This window comes from Chionomys nivalis, chromosome 5, assembly GCF_950005125.1.
Source record: "Chionomys nivalis chromosome 5, mChiNiv1.1, whole genome shotgun sequence".
Taxonomy (NCBI): domain Eukaryota; kingdom Metazoa; phylum Chordata; class Mammalia; order Rodentia; family Cricetidae; genus Chionomys; species Chionomys nivalis.
In genome coordinates, this window is record NC_080090.1 from 22,830,430 (window position 1) to 22,852,115 (window position 21,686).

The following is a 21,686-nucleotide window of genomic DNA, read 5'->3' on the forward strand; positions in this document are numbered from 1 at the left end:
TTTGAGAAATTCTATTTTACATGAAAGATGGTTAAAAAAGGATGCATGTCACTTTCCTTATTAGATCCAGAGAAGCTATTAGGTCTCTTCAACCCAAAACAATTCTATCATATTCTACAAGAAAAGGAAGGCCAGTCAGACACAGCTCATTTAACTCATAAATCCAACTATCACAAAGGAGTTTCATTTCACCCCAGCAATGCCTCCTCTGTCGCCTGCTGTTGCCATTCAGGTGAACAGCAGGTGGTAGAGACATGCTCCTTTCTGGTCCATCCCAGGAGGTCTACTTTGACCTAGTTATATCTGAAATTGTGTGGGACTAAGAAAATGCCATCTTCTTCAAGACCAACACAAATGATCCAGACTCTTCCTTGTTGGGCCACTGATCAGACTAACACTATGCAAGGAAGCAAAACACAGAAACAAGCATTTCCCAAGGCATGTCTTCCAGCATAATATCAAGATGCTGGCATGCAGGCTGCTAGGTGGCTCTCCCACTTAATTATCATCTAGGATTGAGTTAACTCAGCAACCCAGCCAAAGTGCCTAAGAATCTCACTTCAGGATGAAAAGAATGTTACCAACTTCCTCTTAATCCAAATTATATTCAGCTTTCAGTGGCAAGAGAATTCAGCCTAGACACAGAGCCCCTAGATGGAAGATAGCACCGTGGCCAGAACACACTCCTCCAAACAGATTTCTTAGAAAGAACGTTTGTGTTGGTTTCTAAGATACGGTAACTACTGAGAGACAGAAAGCAGCAGGCAGCCAAGCGCGGTGGCACACCTTTAATCCCAGCACCTGGGAGGCAGAGGCAGGTGGATCTCTGAGTTCAAAGCCGCCTGATCTACAATAGTGAGACTCTATAAAAACAGATACACAACCATAAACAAGTATACTGATCCACTGAATGATCTTGCTATATTTCAGATATTAACATGTAAATTTTTTTGGACTAGAGATAAAACCTAGGGGCCTTGGGCATGAGTAGATAAGCGCTCTCCCACTGAGCTACATACATCCTAGCACAGAATAATTCTAGATTCTGATGAACTGCTGAATTTCCTGAGTCCTAGTTTGTTTTCCTTTAGGGAGGACTGAGATGACCAAAGGCCTCTAAGAGGCTCTATGTGCCTGGACAGTTTCTTCCTGACACATTATTCTCTATTGGGTTTCCATGCCCAAGCAGTCTAGACTCTCCCATCCAGAAATGACAACTCTAACTTTTTAAAGTGCTTTGATTATCAGAAACAATATGTGAAATATATCTTAGGATGAAAATGTAGCTTCTTTCTAACAGGAATAACAGCTATATTTTCACAAGAGAAAAAAAAATCTGACTTTTGGAAGCCCTTACAAGACTAAGCCATGTGGAAGAACTTTTTTTTTTTTTTTGGTTTTTCGAGACAGGGTTTCTCTGTAGTTTTTTGGAGCCTATCCTGGAACTAGTTCTGTAGACCAGGCTGGTCTCGAACTCACAGAGATCCGCCTGCCGCTGCCTCCCGAGTGCTGGGATTAAAGGCGTGCGCCACCACCGCCCGGCGTGGAAGAACTTTTGAAAAAGGAAAGCGACAACAGTCAGGTGTGTGGCACACCCACACCTTTGGTCCCCACACTTCGGAAGCAGAGGCAGGCGGATCTCTGTGAGATTGAGGCCAGCCTAGTCTACATAGCAAATTATGGGCCAGCCAGAACTACATAGTGAGAACCTGTCTAAAAAAAAGAATGGCTTGCCAGGCGGTGGTGGCGCACGCCTTTAATCCCAGCACTTGGGAGGTGGAGGCAGAGGCAGGCGGATCTCTGTGAGTTCGAGGCCAGCCTGGTCTACAATGAGTTGTTACACAAAGAAACTCTGTCTTGGAGGGAGTGGGGTGAGGACAGGGGCTTGAACCTTGAAGCAACTACTACATGAAAAAATCTTCAAGGTAGTTAGAGTACATGAAGCGCTTTCCTGCTGGTGGGACTAGGAAAACATAACCAAATATATCTGGAAGGCAGAATTACACAGTATGTTTTCAAAAAAAAAAAAAATCCCAAGAACTCTGAACAGCTGGGAGAGACAGTAAACTAGAAGAAAAGCCTTCCTGCTGAAGTGCCTCAGTCACCCTCCAAGAGAAATATTTCACAGCTAATGTACAAGAGCACAGCTTTCCATATGCTAAACACGCTTCACTCAGAGCTGACCAGAAAGCTAGACAATAGCAAACCAAAGCTAGGACCTTGTCCCAAGACACCTAAGATCCATTTTTCTCTCCTCCTGTCTAACTGCAGTTACCTGAGGAGTAACTGTGCAAACCTTAATGACCTCAGAAGAGTGAGTGAACCTCAGGTTCCCTAGCATCTATCTACCTCACCCCAATGCTTGCCATACCCTTCCCAGTCCCTTCCACTGTTGGAAAACAACAAAAAGTTCCAGACTTACCTTTGCAAGAAATTTAATTTCCCAGGTCTCTTCCTAGCACAAGTTTCAAAGCCAGCAGAAAAACAAAAACAAAAACAAGTAAGGAGGGAGAGAGCAAAATTTCAAGCTTTATTTTGAAACTTCAAAGGTCCACAGTTAGTCAAAAAAAAAAGTCATTGGAGCCTAAAGTCACCTCACTGAGCAAACTACTCCAAGCTAAAGAAGAGAACTCAAACATAACAAAGTCCCCAAAGTCCCCTCTCTGATTGTCAATTCACAATGTAGTATCAACCCCAAGAATTTCCAGGCTCAATGGCTCATAGCAAGAAGAGCCCCAATTTAACCACCTCTGGGAAAAAAACCATTCCTCTGACACTGTCTCCCTTTTCTCCTCAGATCCTTAGTCCATGTATTTTCTTACAACGTGGGCGCTCAGGGGGAACTGGAAGGGAAAAAGTTGCAGCCCAAGAAAGCCCAAGAAAGGAAGCTTCGCTAGACCTCACTCAGCAGGCCAGAATCAATTTCCAACTTCACCTTTTCCTTTAGCACACAACAAGAACAAAATAGGCACTAAAGCAGCATCCAGTCACACCTACGCTTCAGTAAGAACCAGGCCTCGAAACATGCATATGGACCCCCCCTTCCCTCCCAGCACCCGAAGAGCCAAAGGAGGGTCTGCAAAGGAAGGCATATTTAATTAGTCTGATTACCTAAATGCCAGCCTGCCTCTTCCATAGCCTCCTCAGGCTTCCAGTGCCTCCACCTTGGTATATAAGGTTCCAATCACGATTCCCTCCCCATTCTTGTACGGCTAATTGCAAAAAAAACTAGAAGAGCGCTTTACTCATCTCCCTATTTGTAACCAGGAAAAACAAGGAAGCAGTAAGCAAGAGTCTGTTTTGGAAAGCAAATCCGGTTGAACCCTCATTCAACCCCAATTCTCCAAACCCACATGACCATTCCTTTCTGCCCTTCCCACCCTATTAAAAGCTAAGCGCCTGGCAATTAAAATTGGCTGCAACTGATACTGCTTAACTCTGCTGTCTTTCCACAGGGGAGAGGGAAACCCCCAAACCTCTCTCATCCGTGCAGCTCCACTACCCTATCTCCCCTTCCTTCCAAACTTTCCTCCGGGTCTCTCACTTTCTACACCGCCTCGGCACATCTCCACTCTCCCCATTCCCCAAACCCTCCTTCTCTCCTTTTCCACCCGAATTCTCCCCAAGGCCCTTCCGCTTCCACTTCCAATTTTAACACTTTGAAAGCCTCCCTTCACGAAACGTCTCAAGTCCAATTCTTCCCCCCTTCTCCCACGTCCTCACAACAGCGCTCCCGGGAGTCCGGTCCCTCCTGCCACCGCATGCCACAAGCCCCCTGCCCCTTCGCACCCTCAGCCTCTCCCTCCTGCTCCTACCCCTCTCGAGGCGCTGGATCCCAGCCCCGCTCCCCACCTCGGCCTCTTTAATACCCCTGGCCTGGCCCGGCCTGGGCCCTTGTTTACGCCCCTCCCCATGCTCGCACTCGTGCGCCCCGACCCCTGCCCTCTCCCACAGTTGCCACCTCCCCTGCACGCCCCCCTCGGCCGCTCCCCTCCCCCACCTGGCAGCGTCCCGTCACCTCCCTCCCCGGAGGTTCTCCGGCTGGACGTCGCCACCGCCTCCCCCTTCACTTTCCTTCCCCCAAGCCCTCGGCGGCCCCGCCCGGCCCCGCCCCGTCCCACTCGACTCCCCCTCCCCACTCCGGACGCCCCGCCGCCTCACTCTCGGCTCAGGTTCGGCGCCGCCATGTTGGATCCATCCGCGCGGCTCTCCCGGGCCTGTCTCCCGGCGCCGCATCCGGGCTCCAGCCGCCGCCGCCTCCGCCTCCGCCGCCGCCGCGGGCGTGGGGGAGGGGAGGGACGGGCGGGGGTGGCTGCATCCTGCACAGCGCCTCCCGGAACCTGGCCGGTTAGTGTCGGCTTCGAGACCATAACGAGGCATGAGCGGAGGAGCCATACTAGGTGAGGGCAGCCTGGCAGCGGCATTAAGCAGGGAATGGCTAGCTTCACGTAGGGAAGAGAGAATGGAGACGGGCAGCCATCTTGCTTTGGGGCAAGCTGGCAACGCAGGGTTTTCTTAGCGGCGGTTTCGGGGCGGTTCTAAGAAGCGGAGAGAGTAACGCGCTTGGCTGTGGACGACTTGGTGGCGCCAGAGCTGGCTGGTATCGGACTCCGAAGCCCATTGGGAGAGTTGGGCTGGCAGCCATGACACGTAAGGGCGGAATAGTACGGGAGCTGGACTGCCTGGTGAACTTGGGTGAAAGTTCAAGATCTGGCTTTAACCTTTGCTTTGAACTTCCTGTCACCCGGACGTTCTGAAACCCGGACCTTGCAGCGCTTCTCAGAGTCGCTCTCGGAATTCATCCCTTCAGTGTTTTCCTTTTGCGCTCTCACTTCCTGTCGAACGTCTCTCCTGAGCTGACTCGAGAAGGACTGTCGGGAATTGAATAGGGGGGTGCGGTGGGGTGGGGCTCACGTTTGCTCTGGAGCTGCCAACAGCCTAACGTGGCTAAAGGAAAAGGTAATGCATAAGGTCTATGAGATAGGGAGGGACCTGGTGTCGCGGCCTTGTAGATTTACTTTATCCTAAGGGCAATGAAAAGGCTTTGAAGGGTCTAAACAGAAGTGTGAGCAATTATGTTTGTATTGTAGAAAGATCACTACTTGCCAACCTGGGCATGTTAGTGCCGGTCTGGAACCTGAGGCAGGAGGATTGTTTGAGCTCTGAAGGTGGAGACCAGTTTGGGCTTCGTCTAAGCGAGGAAGACCACTGTAACGTTAGTTCAGTGAGAGAATGTGTTAGCACAGTTAAGCCTGATGTTCAGTCCCCAGGGAGCGGGGCTGGGTAGAGAGAGATCACCGGTTGCCTTGTAAAGAATGTTTGGAAAAGTAGAGGAGAGAACAATTAGGAAGATAAGGAAGAGTCGGTGGTGGTGTGTAGGTAGGAAGGCATGCGTTGGATAAGGTGGTATGAATGTTCTGACTTGAAGAACTGGGTTATATTATTTTAACTCTAAGGGAGATCGTGTGGGTTGGAAACCAAGAAACTTTAAAGTGCGCTTCTGTGCATATGGATAGTTCTTGGCGCCGTAAAAGAGGATAATGGCCTAGAGAGGAAGAAATATGATTGAGGGATTAGACGAGGGGAGGAAGCTGAAAAGAGGACAGTAAGAAGGAGCAGACAGGAAGAAAGAAAGGAGAAAGGCGTCAAGGAAATCTGTTTAAAGTGTTACATGTAACAGGTCAGGTAAGATGTGGATTAAAACACGTCCTATGGATTGTGGAAGAAGAAAGGACACTAGGTACATTTGAAGAAAGCTGTTGTAAGAACCGGACTGAAATGGAAAGATATTATGTACAAAACATTTTTGTGGCCAGGCATGGCAACTCAGACTTATGATCCCAGCACTCAAAAAGCTGAAGGATATGATTTGAGCCAAAGCTGGACCTATGTAAAAGACCAGCCATATGTTGCAGGATATTGGATCACACTGTGAACCCCAAGATTGAATTATGTTGCTTTTCCATATCACATTGTATTATATTTCCGATATTTGCATTACGCTGTTTTTCTCATTACTTCATCAAACATTTTTTCAAAGGTATCTACATCTGAATCAGCCAGTAAGATACCATAGATTTTAGACTGAGGAAACTATCTACGAATCCTTCCTGCCTGCCTGCTTTCCTTCTTTCTTTTCAAGATTTATTTCTTTTATACAGTGTTCTGCTGGAATGTATGCTCACACACCTGAAGAGGTCACCAGATCTCATTCTAGGTGGTTGTGAAGCACCGTGTGCCTGCTGGGAAATGAACTCAAGACCTAGAAGAGCAGCCAGTGCTCTTAACCTCTGAGCCATTGCTCCAGCTCCTATGAATTACTTCTAATAGCTATTGTACAAAATATTTACATAGCCTGGCGGTGGTGGCGCACGCCTTTAATCCCAGCACTTGGGAGGCAGAGGCAGGTGGATCTCTGTGAGTTCGAGACCAGCCTGGTCTACAAGAGCTAGTTCCAGGACAGGCTCCAAAACCACAGAGAAACCCTGTCTCAGAAAACAAAACAAAAGAAAAGAAAACAAAAAACCAAAATATTTACATAAGATGGAGCTGTTTAACATTCCTTGTAGAAGAATTTTCTAGTGGTACCTTTTAACAGGCTGGGAATTATTAAAAGTAAGCATTGTGAAGAGAAGTTTTTCTCTGTCCAGTTCTTGTAAAGGTATAGTTAAAAAGCAGTCTATAACTATACCTTGTAAAGGTATAGTTAAAAAGTAGCAAGCTTTCTTGTCAAACTATCTTTGGTCCTCCAGCCTGCAAATAATGACCCGGAGACGTATTACTAATTCTTAGCCTTAGCTTAGGTTTTTATCCAACTAACTATTATAACTTAGCCCATAATTTTTAATCTGCCTTCTACCACATGGCTCAGTTACCTCTTTTTGATATGGTACATCCAACTTGCTCTGAGTCTGGTGATGAAATTGCTCACCTAGATTCCTCCTCCCAGTTTTTCTCTCTCTCTGCCTGGAAGTCATACCTATTCTCTCCTGCCTAGCTATTGGCCATTTAGCTCTTTCTTAAACCAATCAGAAGGTGCCTTAGGCAGAGACACAATATACTTCAGCACACTATAATAGACCATCCCTTAGGTAATAAAGAAGGCAAGGAAATTCCAGGCTGCAGAGACCTCATTGGCTGAATTGCCTTATTTATAGCTCTCAGATCTGTTACCATTCTCCATTTTCCAGGTTTCTTTTTAATAACAAATATGGGAGAATTCCAAGGACTGATCAATTCTTCAATATATTGAGCATTTAACTGCTGCTCTACCACCTGTTCTAGTGCTGTAACAAATTCCATCTCAACAAATTCATTGGGGGCTGGAGAGATGGCTCAGTGGTTAAGAGCACTGCCTGCTCTTCCAAAGGTCCTGAGTTCAATTCCCAGCAACCACATGGTGGCTCACAACCATCTGTAATGAGGTCTGGTGCCCTGGCATGCAGGCATACACACAGAATAAATAAATAAATACTAAAAAAAAAAAAAAAAAGAAAAGAGGAACAGATTCATTGCTGTGTTAGCTGTCGGTAGACTTTTCTTTCCTGCCTGCCAGTTCCCAACTAACCAATTCAGAGACTCAATAAATATTTATAAATACTTGACTGATAGCTCAGGCTTATTATTAACTAGCTCTTACAACTTAATCCAGTTTTTTTTAAATCTTAGTTTTACTACTTGACTCATGGCCTGTTACCTCATTTTGTACACATCCTGCTTCCTCTATGTCTGGCTGGTTTAATAAAAAGCTGGCCAACATCTAGGCAGGACTTTTGGGGCAGAGAGGATGCTGGGAAGGAAAAGGCAGAGATGTTAGGAGTATGCAGGATGGGATATAGAGGAGATAAAAGTCATGAGTCACGTGGCAACATGTAGATGAATAGAAGTGGGTTAATTTTGGTTATAAGAGTTAGTGGAGCCAGGCGGTGGTGAAGCATGCCTTTAATCCCAGCACTTGGGAGGCAGAGGCAGGTAGATCTCCAGGAGTTCAAGGCCAGCCTGGTCTACAAGAGCTAGTTTCAGGACAGCTAGGACTGTTACACAGAGAAACCCTGTCTCTAAAAACAAAACAAACAAAAAAAGCACTAGTGGGACAAACTTAAGCTATAGGCTGAGCATTCATAGTTAATAAGTCTCCATGTCATTTTTTTGTGAGCTAGTGCCCCAAAGGAAATTCCATTTACACTCTAACACAGTAAAACTGTATACAACAAGAATAATTACCAAGTAAGAATTACGTTTACAATATCCAATTCATTGTATTTGGCAATTTCGAAGAATATTCTATTGTCTTACCTATGTTAATGCCAGACGTGGAGGGAGCAATATGGGTGATGGATGGTATGGAGAGATGAAGTAAGGATTTGTGCAACAGAATGTAGGTTAAAATAAATGGGTTAATGTATAAGAGCTAGTGGGACAAGCCTAAGCTACGGCCAAGCTTTCATAATGTCTCCATGTTGATGGAGGAGGGTCATCTGTCTATGTGTTACTTTCATTGGTTAATAAAGAAACTGCCTTGGCTTTTTGATAGGGCAGGATTTAGATAGGTAGAGTAGACAGAACAGAATGCTGGGAGAAGGCAGTGTGGCAGACGCCATAGCTCTCCTCTCTGAGATGGACGCAGGTTAAGATCTTTCCTGGTAAGCCACCACCTCATGGTGCTACACAGATTATGAAATATGGGTTATAGCAAGATGTAAGAATTAGCCAATAAGAGGCTGAAACTAAGGGGCCAGGCAGTGTTTAAATGAATATAATTTGTGTGTTGTTATTTCGGGGCATAAGCTAGCCAGGCGGCCGGGAGCCAGGTGGCAGGAATGCACCTGCCGCTCCTATTTCTACACCATGTCATTATTTGTAAGCTGGTGGCCCAAAGAAAAATCCAGCTACATATGTGTGTGTGATATTTATATCTGTGTGCACGATCTATATGTATATATTCTGTAATATGTATGTGTGTGTGATGTGTGCCTGTATGTAATATGTGTATGTATGTGTGATTCTATATCTATATATATATGTGATATATATAGCTTTGTACATAATGTGATATGTGTGTTGTATGTGATGTGAATGCAGCCATGCAGATACCATAACGAATGTACGGAGGTCTGCAGTCCTTGCCTTCTGCCTCATTTGAGACAAGATTTCTTTTTGTCATTCACCACTGCAGACAGGATAGCTGACCTGTGAGCATCTGAAAATTCTCCTGTCTGTGCCTCCCATCTTCCCTTAGCAACACTAAGATTAGGATTCAGACTTCCACATCTGGCTTTGGTGGGTTCCGAACATTCAGATCCAGGGCTTTGTACTTGTGCGGTAATCTCTTTATCCTCTGATCCATGTCCCTAGCCATGGTCATTTTTTTGATACAGAATATTGTTACATAATGTAGGCTGATCTGGTATTCACTGTATAATCCAGAGTGGCCTCCTTCCTCTGCCTCTTGAGTAATGAGATGCCCAGCCTATTTCTTTATATGTAATTGAAAATTATAAAAGTACCTAAGAAGAGCCGTTGTTAGTATTCAAGGAGTTAACATACATAAAATATTTAGGACCATACCTAGCACACAATAAACATCCTGTGAATTTTACTGTTTTCTTATGCATGAATCTAATAGTTTATAGCAATAATAAAGATCAAACTTTAATTTACAATAATTCATATTGATGTCCCCAGGATAATTAAAAGAAATTACACTGGGCGGTGGTGGCGCACGCCTTTAATCCCAGCACTCAGAAGGTAGAGGCAGGCGGGTCTACAAGAGCTAGTTCCAGGACGGGCTCCAAAGCTACAGAGAAACCCTGTCTCGAAAAAAAAAAAAAAAGAAAGAAATTACGAACTAAAGAAAACCAGCCTACAAATCACAATCCCAGAGAACCTAGACAACAATGAGGACCCTAAGAGAGACTTACATAGATCTAATCTACATGGGAAGTAGAAAAAGACAAGATCTGCTGAGTAAATTGGGATCATGGGAACCTTGGGAGAGGGTTGAAGGGAAGGGGAGAGGCAGGGAGGGGAGCAGAGAAAAATGTAGAGCTCAATAAAAAAAAATCAATAAAATTAAAAAAAAATTACAAACAGACTCCTTGTGTATACTGATATTCTACATCCCTACAAGGAGCATTTCTCTATCCATCTTAAAGAATCTTCCAGGGGCTGGAGAGATGGCTCAGTGGTTAAGAGCATTGCCTGCTCTTCCAAAGGTCCTGAGTTCAATTCCCAGCAACCACATGGTGGCTCACAACTATCTGTAATGAGGTCTGGTGCCCTCTTCTGGCCTTTAAGCATACAAGCAGACAGAATATTGTATACATAATAAATAAGTAAATATTTTTAAAAAAAAAATCTTCCAGAGCAGGGGCTGGAGAGATGGCTCAACAGCACCCACATGGCAGCTCACAACTGTCTGTAACTCTAAAAGGGTCCAGGCCAATGCCTTAAAGTTCACAAAGAACTCTTTGTCTCTGTTTTAATTTTGTTTTCCTCCAATCCAATGTTTTTTTCCCTGACAGAACAGTCATATCTCCTCCTGTCCCACAAACTTGCTTGCCCTGTGATGACTGATAATGGCCCTACCAGAAACTCCGAGCTTCCCCATTTACCAGCTGCACTCTTCAGCCAAACAGCAGTCTTCCATCAGACCTGCACTGCTACTTTGCTTAGATGTGTTAGAATCATTTCTATTTCCATAAGGACAGGGACGGGGACTCTGAGTCCCTTGTGCACTACCTTATCTCCAACACCTAGAATAGAGTAGGCTTTGGTTGTTTTTTTGTTTGTTTTGTTTTTTAAGGCGCCTTTCCTGGAACTCGCTCTGTAGATGAAATTGGCCTTAAACTCACAGAGATCCACCCATCTATGCCTCCCAAGTGCTGGGATTAAAGGTGTGCACCACCACCTCCCGGTTAAGTAGGAATTCTTTAAACACATGTTTATAGGTGAGTTCTTCCTCTAAAAACAGGTGAACTTGAGGCCCTCCTTTAATCTTTTAGAATTTAGTTTCTAATAAATATTCTATAAGAATTTCTTAAAACAAGTATAAACCAGCCGGGTGGTGGTAGTTTATGCCTTTAATCCCATCACTTGGGAGGCAGAGGCAGCTATAGATCTCTGTAAGTTAGTGGCCAGCCTGGACTACTGAGTGAGTTCCAGGATAGTCAGAGTTTCAGAGTGAAACTGCCTCAAATAAAAATAAAACAAAAACCCCAAAAGAATAAATTCATAAGAGATCATTTGAAGCTGGGCAGTGATGGTGCACATGTTTAATTCCAGCACTTGGGAGGAGAGGCAGGTGGATCTTTGTGAGTTCTAGGCCAGCCTGGTCTACAAGAACTCATTCAAGGACAGCTAGGACTGTTACACAGAGAAACCCTGTCTCGAAAAACCAGAGAGAGGGGGTGGGGAGAGAAAGAGACCACTTGAAAAGACTAAATTTGATAGTCCCCCTCCTGTTTTACCCTGGTTTGCACTCTGAAGCAATGAAGATCTTTGTCCTGCTAAGAGGGCTCTTTGTACCTTGTGTACTGATTAATGGTCTTGATTATTTGTCTACAAACTGATCTGAATTCTGGCTCCAGGTCAGAACATCTTACCTGGATGAGCCACTACCCCAGGTTTATTAGTTGTAGTCAGGGACAGGCTTTTGCTGTGAACAGAATGCTGCCTGAATTCTCTGAGTGTGGCTTTAGGAAATATTTCTTCAAACATGGGCATGCTCATTGAAAGTTTAATCTCACATGGATCAGTGATTTTTTATTATTATTATTTTTGTGTGATGCATGTGCATAACACAGCGTCATATGTGAAACTTTGTAGAGTCGGTCCTGCTGTGGGAGAATCCTTCTGTACACTGTGAAAATGTGTTGCTCTGATTGTTAATAAAAAGCTGATTGACCGATTGCTAGGCAAGGTTTTTGGGGCAGAGAGGATACTGGGAAGAAGAAGTTGGAGGAATCAGGAGAGATGCAGAGAGAAGCAAGAGAGATGAATGTGCTGTGTTGAAAGGAGGTGCTAACATTGGCAGAGGGTAAATAAGAAATACTGGTTAATTTAAAATTTTAAGAGTTAGCTAGTAATAGGCCTGAGCTCTTGGCTAAGCATTTATAATTAGTGTAAGACTCCATGTTGGCTATTGGGGAACTAGTAGGTTAGAAAGAAAAGTCTGCCTACACAGTCCCTCACTTTAATGTAGGTTCTTAGGGTCAAACTCAGGCTTGTGCTCTTGCCCTCTAAAAACCATCTCAGCAGCCCTGAACCAGTGAATATCAGTGGATATGTCCCAATATCATAGTATGTTCAAAGAAAGTATTAAGTTTTTAAGTTATTTTTTTTTCTGTGTGAGTGTTTTGACTGCATGGTATATATGTGCATCCACATGCATGCCTCGTATTCTGTAGGGGCCGGATTATACAGGCCCATATTCCTACATTGTATGGCAGTCAGATTTCTGAGCAACCTGGCAAGGCACAATTTGAACCTACCACACAGAAGGTGGTCACCTAGCCTTTTGATATTGAGACAGCCTGACACCATCTTAAGCAAGTAGTCAGGATATGCTAATGTCATTCTCCTTCTATTGTAATTTTGGAGGTCGCCTGGGGAAGAGGTGTTTTTCAGTCTACATGACAGAATAGGCATAGGTGTGGACATGACCTAAGTCATTCTCCCCACTACCTAGGAAACAGAATGCTAATGAACTTCCCCCTCAGTTTATAAAAGCGGTTTGGAGAATAAATGCGGGCGATCTTCAGGATCTGAATGAACACTGAGACTCCCTCCCGATACTGTCGTGTAAACTGTGCTGCAGTTATTCCCACACCTCCACGCTGGTACGAGAAATGGTTTATGTCTGGGCTGGTCCTCAGCAGTGTTCATGAAGCCCAGAAGAGGGTGTCGAATCCTCTGGAATTGAAATTATAGAAGGTGGAAGATGGTGAGCCACTGGGTGCTGGGAATATACTATATTCAAAAAGTTTAGATTCTCTCTCAGAATCAAAAACAGAGGTAGAAGGTCTGAAGAGAGGGCTTGTAGCAAGTCTTTCTCTGTATTGCCAACTCCCAAATAATGATACGAAGACATTAATTATGAAAGCTCAGCATATAGCTTAAGATTGTCCCACTAGCTCTTGTAACTTAAATGAACCATTTATATTAATCTACATTTTGTCTTGTGGCTTTTTACCTCTCTTCCATCTTGCACTTCCTGTTTTCTCTCCATGTCCTCTGGTGTCTTTCCCAGAAATACTGCCTAACCTCTTCCTACCTAGCAATTGGCCATTCAGCTCTGTATTAAACCAATCAGAAGGTGCCTTGACAAAGACAGTGTACAAAAAAGATTATTCCAGGGGCTGGAGAGAAGGCTCGCCAGTTAAGAGTACTGACTGCTCTTGCAGAGGACTTAGGTTCAATTCCCAGCACCCACATGGCAGCTAACAACTGTCTATAACTCCCAAGATATGACACCTTCACACAAAGATACATGCAGGCAAAACACCAATGCAAATAAAGTAAGATTAATTAAAAAAAAAAAAAAAAACCAAAAACAACAGCCAGATGGTAGTGGTGCATGCCTTTAATCCCAGAACTTGGGAGGCAGAGGCAGGCAGATCTCTGAGAGTTCGAGGCCAGCCTGGGTACAGAGCAAGTTCCAGGACAGGCTCCAAAGCCACAAAGAAACCCTGTCTTGGCAAAAACATTATTCCACAGCAGTGGCTCAGTAGTTGCTGCTCTTGTAAAGGATGGGAGTTTGGTCCCAGCAGCCACGTGAGAACTCACAATTATAACTCGAGTTCCAGAGAACCTGATGTCATTTTTTTGGCCTCCGTGGGCATCAGGATGCATGTGGTGTACATATATACAGGTAAAACATTCATACACATAAAAAATACTTAAATATATTTTCTAAAAGTGTTTTTTTTTTTTTTAAAAAAAAAAGGAAGTACATGTAGAGATCCAACCAGGAATGTTAGGAAAAGTTAGTATTTCTTTAGAGATGCATGTCACAGAATTAGAATAACCAAGGATAATTGTAAAACCTCATTTTTCATCTCTGTTCTCTGACCACATCACTGTGCCTACACCAAAATGAAATAAACCTTTATTTACCTTAGGAGATCTCTAGTAAATCATTACAAAGTTGTGTCTTAGCTGTATCTAATATCTTTATGAAGAAATTTATAGTGTGCTAATAAGATAAAAACCCTCATATAAAGAAATTTATAGTGTGCTAGTAAGATAAAAACCCTCAGCTGGGTGGGTGGTAATAGCACAAACCTTTAATCCCAGCACTCGGGAGGCAGAGGCAGGTGGATCTCTGTGAGTTTGAGGCCAGCCTGGTCTACATAAGCTAGTTCCAAGACAGCTAGGACTGTTAGAGAAACTCTGTCTCAAAAAACCAAACAAAAACTAAACAAATAAAACAATAATTAAAAATGCACCTTTGTGGTTTTTATTTCTTGTTTTGTTTTGAGGACTGAAGAGATGGCCCAGCAGTTAAGAATACTTGCTATATTCTCACAGAAGACAGGTTTACTTCTTAGCACCCACATGGAAGTAATGTCTGTTACTGTAATGTCATTTCCAGGGGCATTGCATGTACATGGTATCTTACATGCATGCAAGCAAAACACTCACATAAAATAGAAACAAATAGGCCAGGTGTAGTGGTGCATGCCTTTAATCCTACCACTTCCGATCTCTGAGTTCAAGGCCAGCCTGGTGTACAGAATGAACTCCAGGGTGACAGGGTCTGCTACACAGAAAAACTCCGTCTTGAGCAAAAAAACACAAAAATTTAAATTTTAGTTGAAGGGGCACACACGCCACAGCACATGTACATAGGTCAGAGGAGAGGACAACTTGTGGAGTTGGTTTTCTCCTTCCTTCCAATATGTGGGTTCCAGGGATGGCTCAGGTGCCAGGCTTGGGCTACAAGCATGTATACCCACTTGAGCCATTTCCACATTTGTTCTTGTTTTCTTTGAGACGGGATCTGCTGCCTGTGTAGACTCAAACTCAGAAGTGTGCACCACCACAGCTGCCACATAGGGGCGTTTGTTTGTTTTAGATTGAGTTGCAGCAATATTCCTGTCTTGCCCCACCCCACCGCAGCCCATGCTAGGATAACCAGTGTGGGCCACTGTGTCCCAGTGAGATTTCTTAGCATCAAATGAATTTAAAAATTACCCGATGGCACTTGGGAGATAGGCAGGCTGCTCTCTGAGTTGGAGGCCGGCCTGGTCTACATCATGAGAACCTGTCTCAAAATCAACAAAATGTTACCAGAAGACTTGTCTTAAGCTAAGAATAGGCACTCAGTGTCTGTCCTCTAGCCATTTGGGAAAATTCATCCTGGACCAAATTATGTCTATATACTTAGTGCATAGCACACAAAAGATATTCAGTAACTCTTTTCAAAATGTTTTATCTTTCAGTTGGTTTTAAAACATAGACACATTCATTATTTTACATAAGCAAGAAGAGTTCCAGGCTATCCTATGTGAGACTCTGTTCCCTTTAAAAACAAACAAGCAAGGACATATGCTCAAATATGTTCATAGCAGCTGTTTGTCATAGCCAGAACCTGGAAACAACCTAAATGTCCTTCGACCGAAGAATGGATAAGGAAAATGTGGTACATTTACACAATGGAGTACTACACAGCAGAAAAATTAATGACATCTTGAATTTTGCAGGCAAATGGATGGAGCTAGAAAACATTATTTTGAGTGAGGTAACCCAGACACAGAAAGACAATTATCACAAGTACTCACTCATAGGTGGTTTTTAAACATAAAGCAAAGAAAGCCAGCCTACAAACCACAATCCCAGAGACCTTAGACAACAATGAGGACACTGAGAGAGACATAGATCTAATCTACATGGGAAGTAGAAAGTAGAAAAAGACAAGATCTCCTGAGTAAATTGGGAGCATGGGGACCCTGGGGGAGGGTTGAAGGGGAGGGGAGAAGAGAAAAATGTAGAGCTCAATAAAAATCAATTAAAAAAATACAAAAAAACACCCAAATAAGCACGTGTACTTCCTGATTAGGTGCTGTTTGTTTTTCAGGGCAGGTATTGTATTAACTAAGGAAGTAACTCTGAGCACAAACACGTAAATTGTACATTCTAGGAGACAATACTTTGAAGAGTGTCTCGAAAAACATGAAATTCTAACTACTTTCCTGGTTTGGGAAGGTCGTGGGCTTTTCCAAGATTGCTTCTGAGCATGAGCGGAAGTCACTCTTTGAGCAGTCTCCGGTGTGGTTTAATGATAGGTGCCATATTCTGGACGGAGTAACCCGTCTTCATTCTGTTCTTCCGGAGGCTCACACCAGCGGGTCTATTTTATTTTCTTACAAGAAAATAAGAGTGCATTCAGAGACGGCTTTATGGCAACACAACGCCTCATCTTCCCATAGTAAAGATGGCGAAGCCCTGAGTAAGTAACAAGCAACTCCACTTCCGCATTTTTCTTGTGCCCTGGTCCAAGATGGCGGATGAGGCTACTCGGCGGGTCGTGTCCGAGATCCCGGTGCTGAAGACTAACGCCGGACCCCGAGATCGGGAATTGTGGGTGCAGCGACTAAAGGAGGAATATCAGTCCCTTATCCGGGTCAGTTTTACTGCTGCGGTTGACCGCGTAGAAAAGTGGTGGCGGGGAATCAGGTGTCCTCAGAAATTGGCTCCGTGTGGAAGCCACTTCCGGTTTTTAAGTTTATAAATTCATAGAAATGCGACTATTTGGGAGTCTGGGGGGGTTACGGGTGGACGGAGGGTTGGATACAGAAGAGACCCTGGTTAGGTGTACAGTAAGACTAGACCTTGAAGGAAAAAACAGCAGTGTTCCTGGAAGGTGACGTGTCGCTCCCGCTCCAGGTGTTTGCTCTACTGAATGTAGGAATGGGGGGTCAAAAGCGCTTCTTAGAGCCCGAGGTCTCTCAGCCCATCACTGCTTCTCTTTTATTCTTCGTGATGAAATTAATGGAATGAATGAAAGGAATGAATGTCAGAACTGAAAACGTAAGGTGTTAGATTGGTGCCTCTAGTTATAAAATAGCCATCTTTTCAGCTAATCTGTTGTGTCAAGAGAAAGATTACAGCCCTTATGGTGGTTTCTATCAGCTCTTCTTTCTTATATATTGCTTCACTGAGAAACTGGCTGAGTGCTTGCTTAGCAGGGTTCTACTACCCCTAGCACCTCATAAACTGGTGTGGCTCGTGCATTCTCAGCATTCAGAATGTGGAGGCAGGAGGATTGGAAGTCCAGGTCATTCTGGACTACATGAGACCCTGCCTCAAACACAACAATAAAACATTATTGTGTTCCTAGTACCCTGGAAGGTATACAGAGCCACTAAGAAGGGTCCTACTAAGGTCGACAGGAACAGTATTTAAGTGGAAAGACAGACATAACTAGTATATTTTGAGAGTATGGGGAGGGATGTGTGATTCAACTTTAGTTTGCTAAGGTAAGGATACTCAGAAGTGATAAAACTTGGGGGCTGGAGAGACGACTCAGAGGTTCAGAGCACTGGCTCCTCTTCCAGAGGTCCTGAGTTCAATTCCTGGTAACTACATGGTGGCTCACAACCATCTATAATGAGATCTGATGCCTTCTTCTGGTGTGCAGGCATGCATGCAGATAGAACACTGTGTACACAATAAATAAATCTTTTTTAAAAAGTGGTAAAACTTGAAATTTAATCTATAAACACAGGGCAAGAGAGAGATGGCTCAGTTTGTAGAGATGGGCTACTCAACCTGACAACCTGAGTTTGGCCCCTGGAACCCACATAGCAGAAGAAGAGAACAGGATCCTTTGAGTGTCCTCTGGCTACCACATGCACAGTCTTGACATGGGTACACACACACACACACATGCATCTAAGACCTAAGGATAGGGAAAAGATACTCAAGACATAAGGACAGAGGCTGGAGAAGTAGCTCGCTTACTGCCCTTGCAGAGGACCTGGTCTGGTTCCCAGCACTTAAATGGTGGCTCACAGTTATCTGGTTTCAGGGATTCTGATGCCCTCTTTGAGTCTCCTCCTCAGGTACCATGTGCATGTGTGGTATATATACAGGCAGAAAAAAAAATCACTCACACATATAGATATTTTTTAGAGTTTTGTTTTTATTTTTTGTTTTGCAAAGAAAAAAATAACAATATAAGGAGAGCATGGGCAGAGGAATGCAAGCTGGCAACAGCATGGTGTAAGCTGGGAGCCTGTAATTGCAGCAGTCGTGATGCTGAGGCAGAAAAATTTCAGGTCCGAGACCAGCCTGGACAGTGTCAAAGCCTTCCTGGGTTACAGAATGAGTTCAACGTCAGCCTGAGCAATTTAGTGAGACCCTATCAAGAAAAGAAAAAGTAAAAATTGGGCTAAGGCTGGATGTCATGGTATATACCTATAAACCTAGTATGGGGGAAGCAGAGGCAGGAGGATTTCAGTGACTTTATTGCCAGCCCTGGCTACAGAGAGACCTTGTAACAGGCAAACAGCAGAAACTAAAGTCAGCAGGACATCATGAAATATTAGTGGGGAAAGGAAAGGGAAGGTCAAGGATGAAGGCCTTTTGGTTTAGTGACTGAATGAGACTGCCTCCTGAAATGAGAATGTGCGTGGTGGTTCACCCCTGTTCTCCCAGCACTCGGGAGGGGCAGGAGGATCAAAATGTCAAGGTCATTCTTAATTATAAAATGTCAGTTGGCAGGAGTCCCTGAAGTGGAAGAGGCGAGGGATACAATATAAAATCCAGATGGGAGTGCTAAGTTTCTGTTTTCTGTTAGATAAAGGTATAAATTGAAGCCAGACGGTGGTTGTAAATACCTTTAAAACCAGCACTGAGGAGGCAGAGGTGGGTAGGTGGGTGGATCTCTGTGAGTTCAAGGCCAGCCTGGTCTACAAAACAGTTCCAGGACAGCCAGGGCAACACAGAGAAACCCTGTCTTTAAAAAATTAAGTAAATAAATAAATGGAATAAACTGAAACACGCAATTGAATACTAGAACCTGAAATTCTGGTTTGAGTCACTAACTTGTAGCTGCTAATGAAAGCTAGCACAGGGTCCTCCAGGAATAATGTAGATGGTAAAGTGAGTTTGGGGCTGAGGACAGGTACTATCAGAAGTAAGAAAATAACCCGATGAGTATCCAAACATTTTGTGCTTGCTGTACTGTGGGAAACCTGGACATTCTGTTCTCTCTTCTGGGAAAGCACCCAGCTTACATGTGTATCCTTTTCTTTCATTTTGCTTATGTCTGAAAAGTTGTGAAAAATGTACTAAAACAGAAAGTAGGCATACTTTTGAAGAGGGGCAACCTTTGACTCTAGCTCCCCCCTTTTATTTATTTATTTATTTATTTATTTATTTATTTTTTGGGGGGTTTTTTTTGAGACAGGGTTTCTCTGTGGTTTAGGAGCCTGTCCTGGAACTAGCTCTTGTAGACCAGGCTGGTCTCGAACTCACAGAGATCCGCCTGCCTCTGCCTCCTGAGTGCTGGGATTAAAGGCGTGCGCCACCACCACCCGGCTTCCCCCCTTTTTTTAAAAAAAAAAGATTTATTTATTGTATTATATATACTGTGTTCTGCCTGCATGCCAGAAGAGGGCATCAGATCCCATTATAGATAGTTGTGAGTCACCATGTTACTGGGAACTCAGGACCTCTGGAAAAGCAGCCAGTTCCCTTAACCCCTGAGCTCTCTCTCCAGCAATCCCCTCCCCGCTTTTTTTTTGTACAGAGTTTCTCTGAATAATTCTTTGGACAGGAACTTACTTTGTAGACCAGGCTGGCCTCAAACTCACAGAGATCCTCCTGCCTCTGCCTTCTATGCTAGCATCAAAGGTGTGTGCTATCACTGCCTGGCTCCAGCTCCTTCTTCTAAGATTTCATTTTCTGCTTTCAGTATGTGGAGAACAACAAGAATTCAGACAATGATTGGTTCCGACTAGAGTCCAACAAGGAAGGAACCCGGTAAGCAGACCCTCTTGGGACGTATGAGTGGGATCCTTACCTGGCTTAAGCAATTTGTTATCCAATAACCAACCCAAAGTCGCCATGCCATGCATCAGTTTAGAGTTCCCTAATTCCTGACCTATGAGTCTTCCTGCTTGGTGGCCTAAACAGATGTCATTTGAGTATGATCGGAATGGGCTGACTAGACTGAGGTTTGGTCTTTGTTCCAGGTGGTTTGGAAAATGCTGGTACATCCATGACCTCCTCAAATATGAGTTTGACATCGAGTTTGACGTGAGTGTGATAGAATGGGAAGTATGAAGGTTAGTAGAAGGGATTGATCAGATAATTGTTAGCAAGCTAAACTTTTTGAAGGGACTAAATAAAACTTTTAAAATGGGAGGGGAAAGCTGAGGTTTGAAGCAGATATGTAACAGTTGCTAATCTCTGTGTCTCGAATCCTAGCCTGTACATGTTGCTTGGGGGATCTGCTGAATAAGCAATTCAACCAAGAAATGTGTATGTTTAATTAGACTAGTTCATTTCTCTCTTGATTCTGTTTTATTAAGGCTTTGTAATTTCTCCAGATTCCTATCACATATCCCACTACTGCTCCAGAAATTGCAGTCCCTGAGCTGGATGGAAAGACAGCAAAGATGTACAGGTAGGCCTTGGCTAGAAGGTGAGAAAGAGCAAGGAAAGCCTTAGGGAGGAGCTCAAGAGACAGAGGGTTTCCCCAGAGGGTACTACTCCAGAGTCTGGAGGGAGTCTAGATTTCCCTGTGCCACGCCTATGCAAAGTGCTTAGCTGACCCTGTTCTCAGTTCAGAGCGCTAATCTTCCTGTGTTCCCAAGAGGCTGCAATACATTATGGCTAGTTTTTTATGTCAACGCCTTCTTCTCGTCCTCCTCATAGGGGTGGCAAAATATGTCTGACTGATCATTTCAAACCTTTGTGGGCCAGGAATGTCCCCAAGTTTGGACTAGCTCATCTCATGGCCCTAGGGGTAAGTTTTTTTTTCTTGGTATATGAGAGGAAGAGGGAGGGTTCGTGACCTATCCGGTCCCAGAAATGTAGCTGAGACGAAATGAGTAAAGGTGCTGCCACTTGGGCATGCCCTAGAGTCTCTGGGAAGGAGGGTCAGGTGCAACAAGGGGCATTGACTATGGTAGTAACCTCACAGGGTCTCCCTTGTATTGCAGCTGGGTCCTTGGCTGGCAGTGGAAGTCCCTGATCTGATTCAGAAGGGTGTAATCCAGCACAAAGAAAAATGCAACCAATGAAGGATCAAGCCACCGAGGCAGGACAGTGGAACTTGATAGGCTGTATTCCTGTTTTCTTGTGAATTTTTCTCCTAACTCTTGATTCTTTCACGGGTCACCTCTGGCTGTTACAAAGTAGCTATAGGTGGAGGGGGGAGGAACCAAAACCCAACAGTAGGGTAAGCTCACAAAGTTTCTAAGATAAGCTGTACAGGAAGGTAAAAGACTTGATTGAACCTTGAAAGAGGCAGTTTGCATCCCTTCTGCAAGTGGAACCCTGGAGGCATCTTGGAGGCACAGAGCGTTAACTGACAGCTCATGGCTTTTTTTTTTTTTTTTTTTTTTTTTTTTTTTTTTTGGTTTCTGGAAACAACCTGTCAATAAAAGCTGCTTCCGATATATGTAGCCTGTGGTTCTCACTGATGACTATTACAAGGTGAACAAGCAAAATAC

General features: G+C 44.1%; 2 protein-coding genes across 10 annotated transcripts in view; one reads left to right on the forward strand and one right to left on the reverse strand.

The window, feature by feature from the left end:
* Positions 1 to 4,665, reverse strand: part of Dedd (death effector domain containing) — a 13,488-nt gene extending 8,823 nt beyond the window's left edge. The window contains exons 1-3 of one of the 7 annotated variants that reach the window (XM_057770196.1): positions 4,162 to 4,665; positions 3,112 to 3,253; positions 2,423 to 2,455 (exon numbers count right to left, since the gene is read on the reverse strand). The gene's annotated coding sequence lies outside the window, so the exon portion shown is untranslated. Of the gene's footprint in view, positions 1 to 2,422; positions 2,456 to 3,111; positions 3,552 to 3,815; positions 3,831 to 4,000; positions 4,064 to 4,161 lie in introns of those variants that run through there. The other 6 variants (XM_057770197.1, XM_057770199.1, XM_057770195.1 and 3 more) reach the window with 6 other exon arrangements.
* Ufc1 (ubiquitin-fold modifier conjugating enzyme 1) lies at positions 4,375 to 21,632 on the forward strand. Of its 3 annotated transcripts, none has more exons than XM_057770203.1 (6): positions 4,375 to 4,400; positions 19,922 to 19,989; positions 20,202 to 20,294; positions 20,559 to 20,635; positions 20,887 to 20,977; positions 21,174 to 21,632. In XM_057770203.1, exons 3-6 carry the CDS (start codon positions 20,280 to 20,282, stop codon positions 21,252 to 21,254), a joined length of 264 nt encoding a protein of 87 aa, XP_057626186.1. In that variant the 5' UTR covers positions 4,375 to 4,400; positions 19,922 to 19,989; positions 20,202 to 20,279; the 3' UTR covers positions 21,255 to 21,632. The 3 variants fall into 3 exon arrangements, with proteins under 3 accessions (XP_057626186.1, XP_057626184.1, XP_057626185.1); XM_057770201.1 differs by lacking the exon at positions 4,375 to 4,400 and adding an exon at positions 16,269 to 16,624 and having other exon boundaries at positions 20,202 to 20,265; XM_057770202.1 differs by lacking the exon at positions 4,375 to 4,400 and adding an exon at positions 16,269 to 16,450.
* Positions 21,633 to 21,686: the final 54 nt, after the last annotated feature.

Coding starts and splice junctions, on each gene's coding strand:
- Ufc1 (XM_057770201.1), top strand. CDS start 16,502: ATGGCGGATGAGGCTACTCGGCGGGTCGTGTCCGAGATCCCGGTGCTG. Junction 19,990..20,201: donor TCCAACAAGGAAGGAACCCG/GTAAGCAGACCC, acceptor TCTTTGTTCCAG/GTGGTTTGGAAAATGCTGGT. Junction 20,978..21,173: donor CTCATCTCATGGCCCTAGGG/GTAAGTTTTTTT, acceptor CTTGTATTGCAG/CTGGGTCCTTGGCTGGCAGT.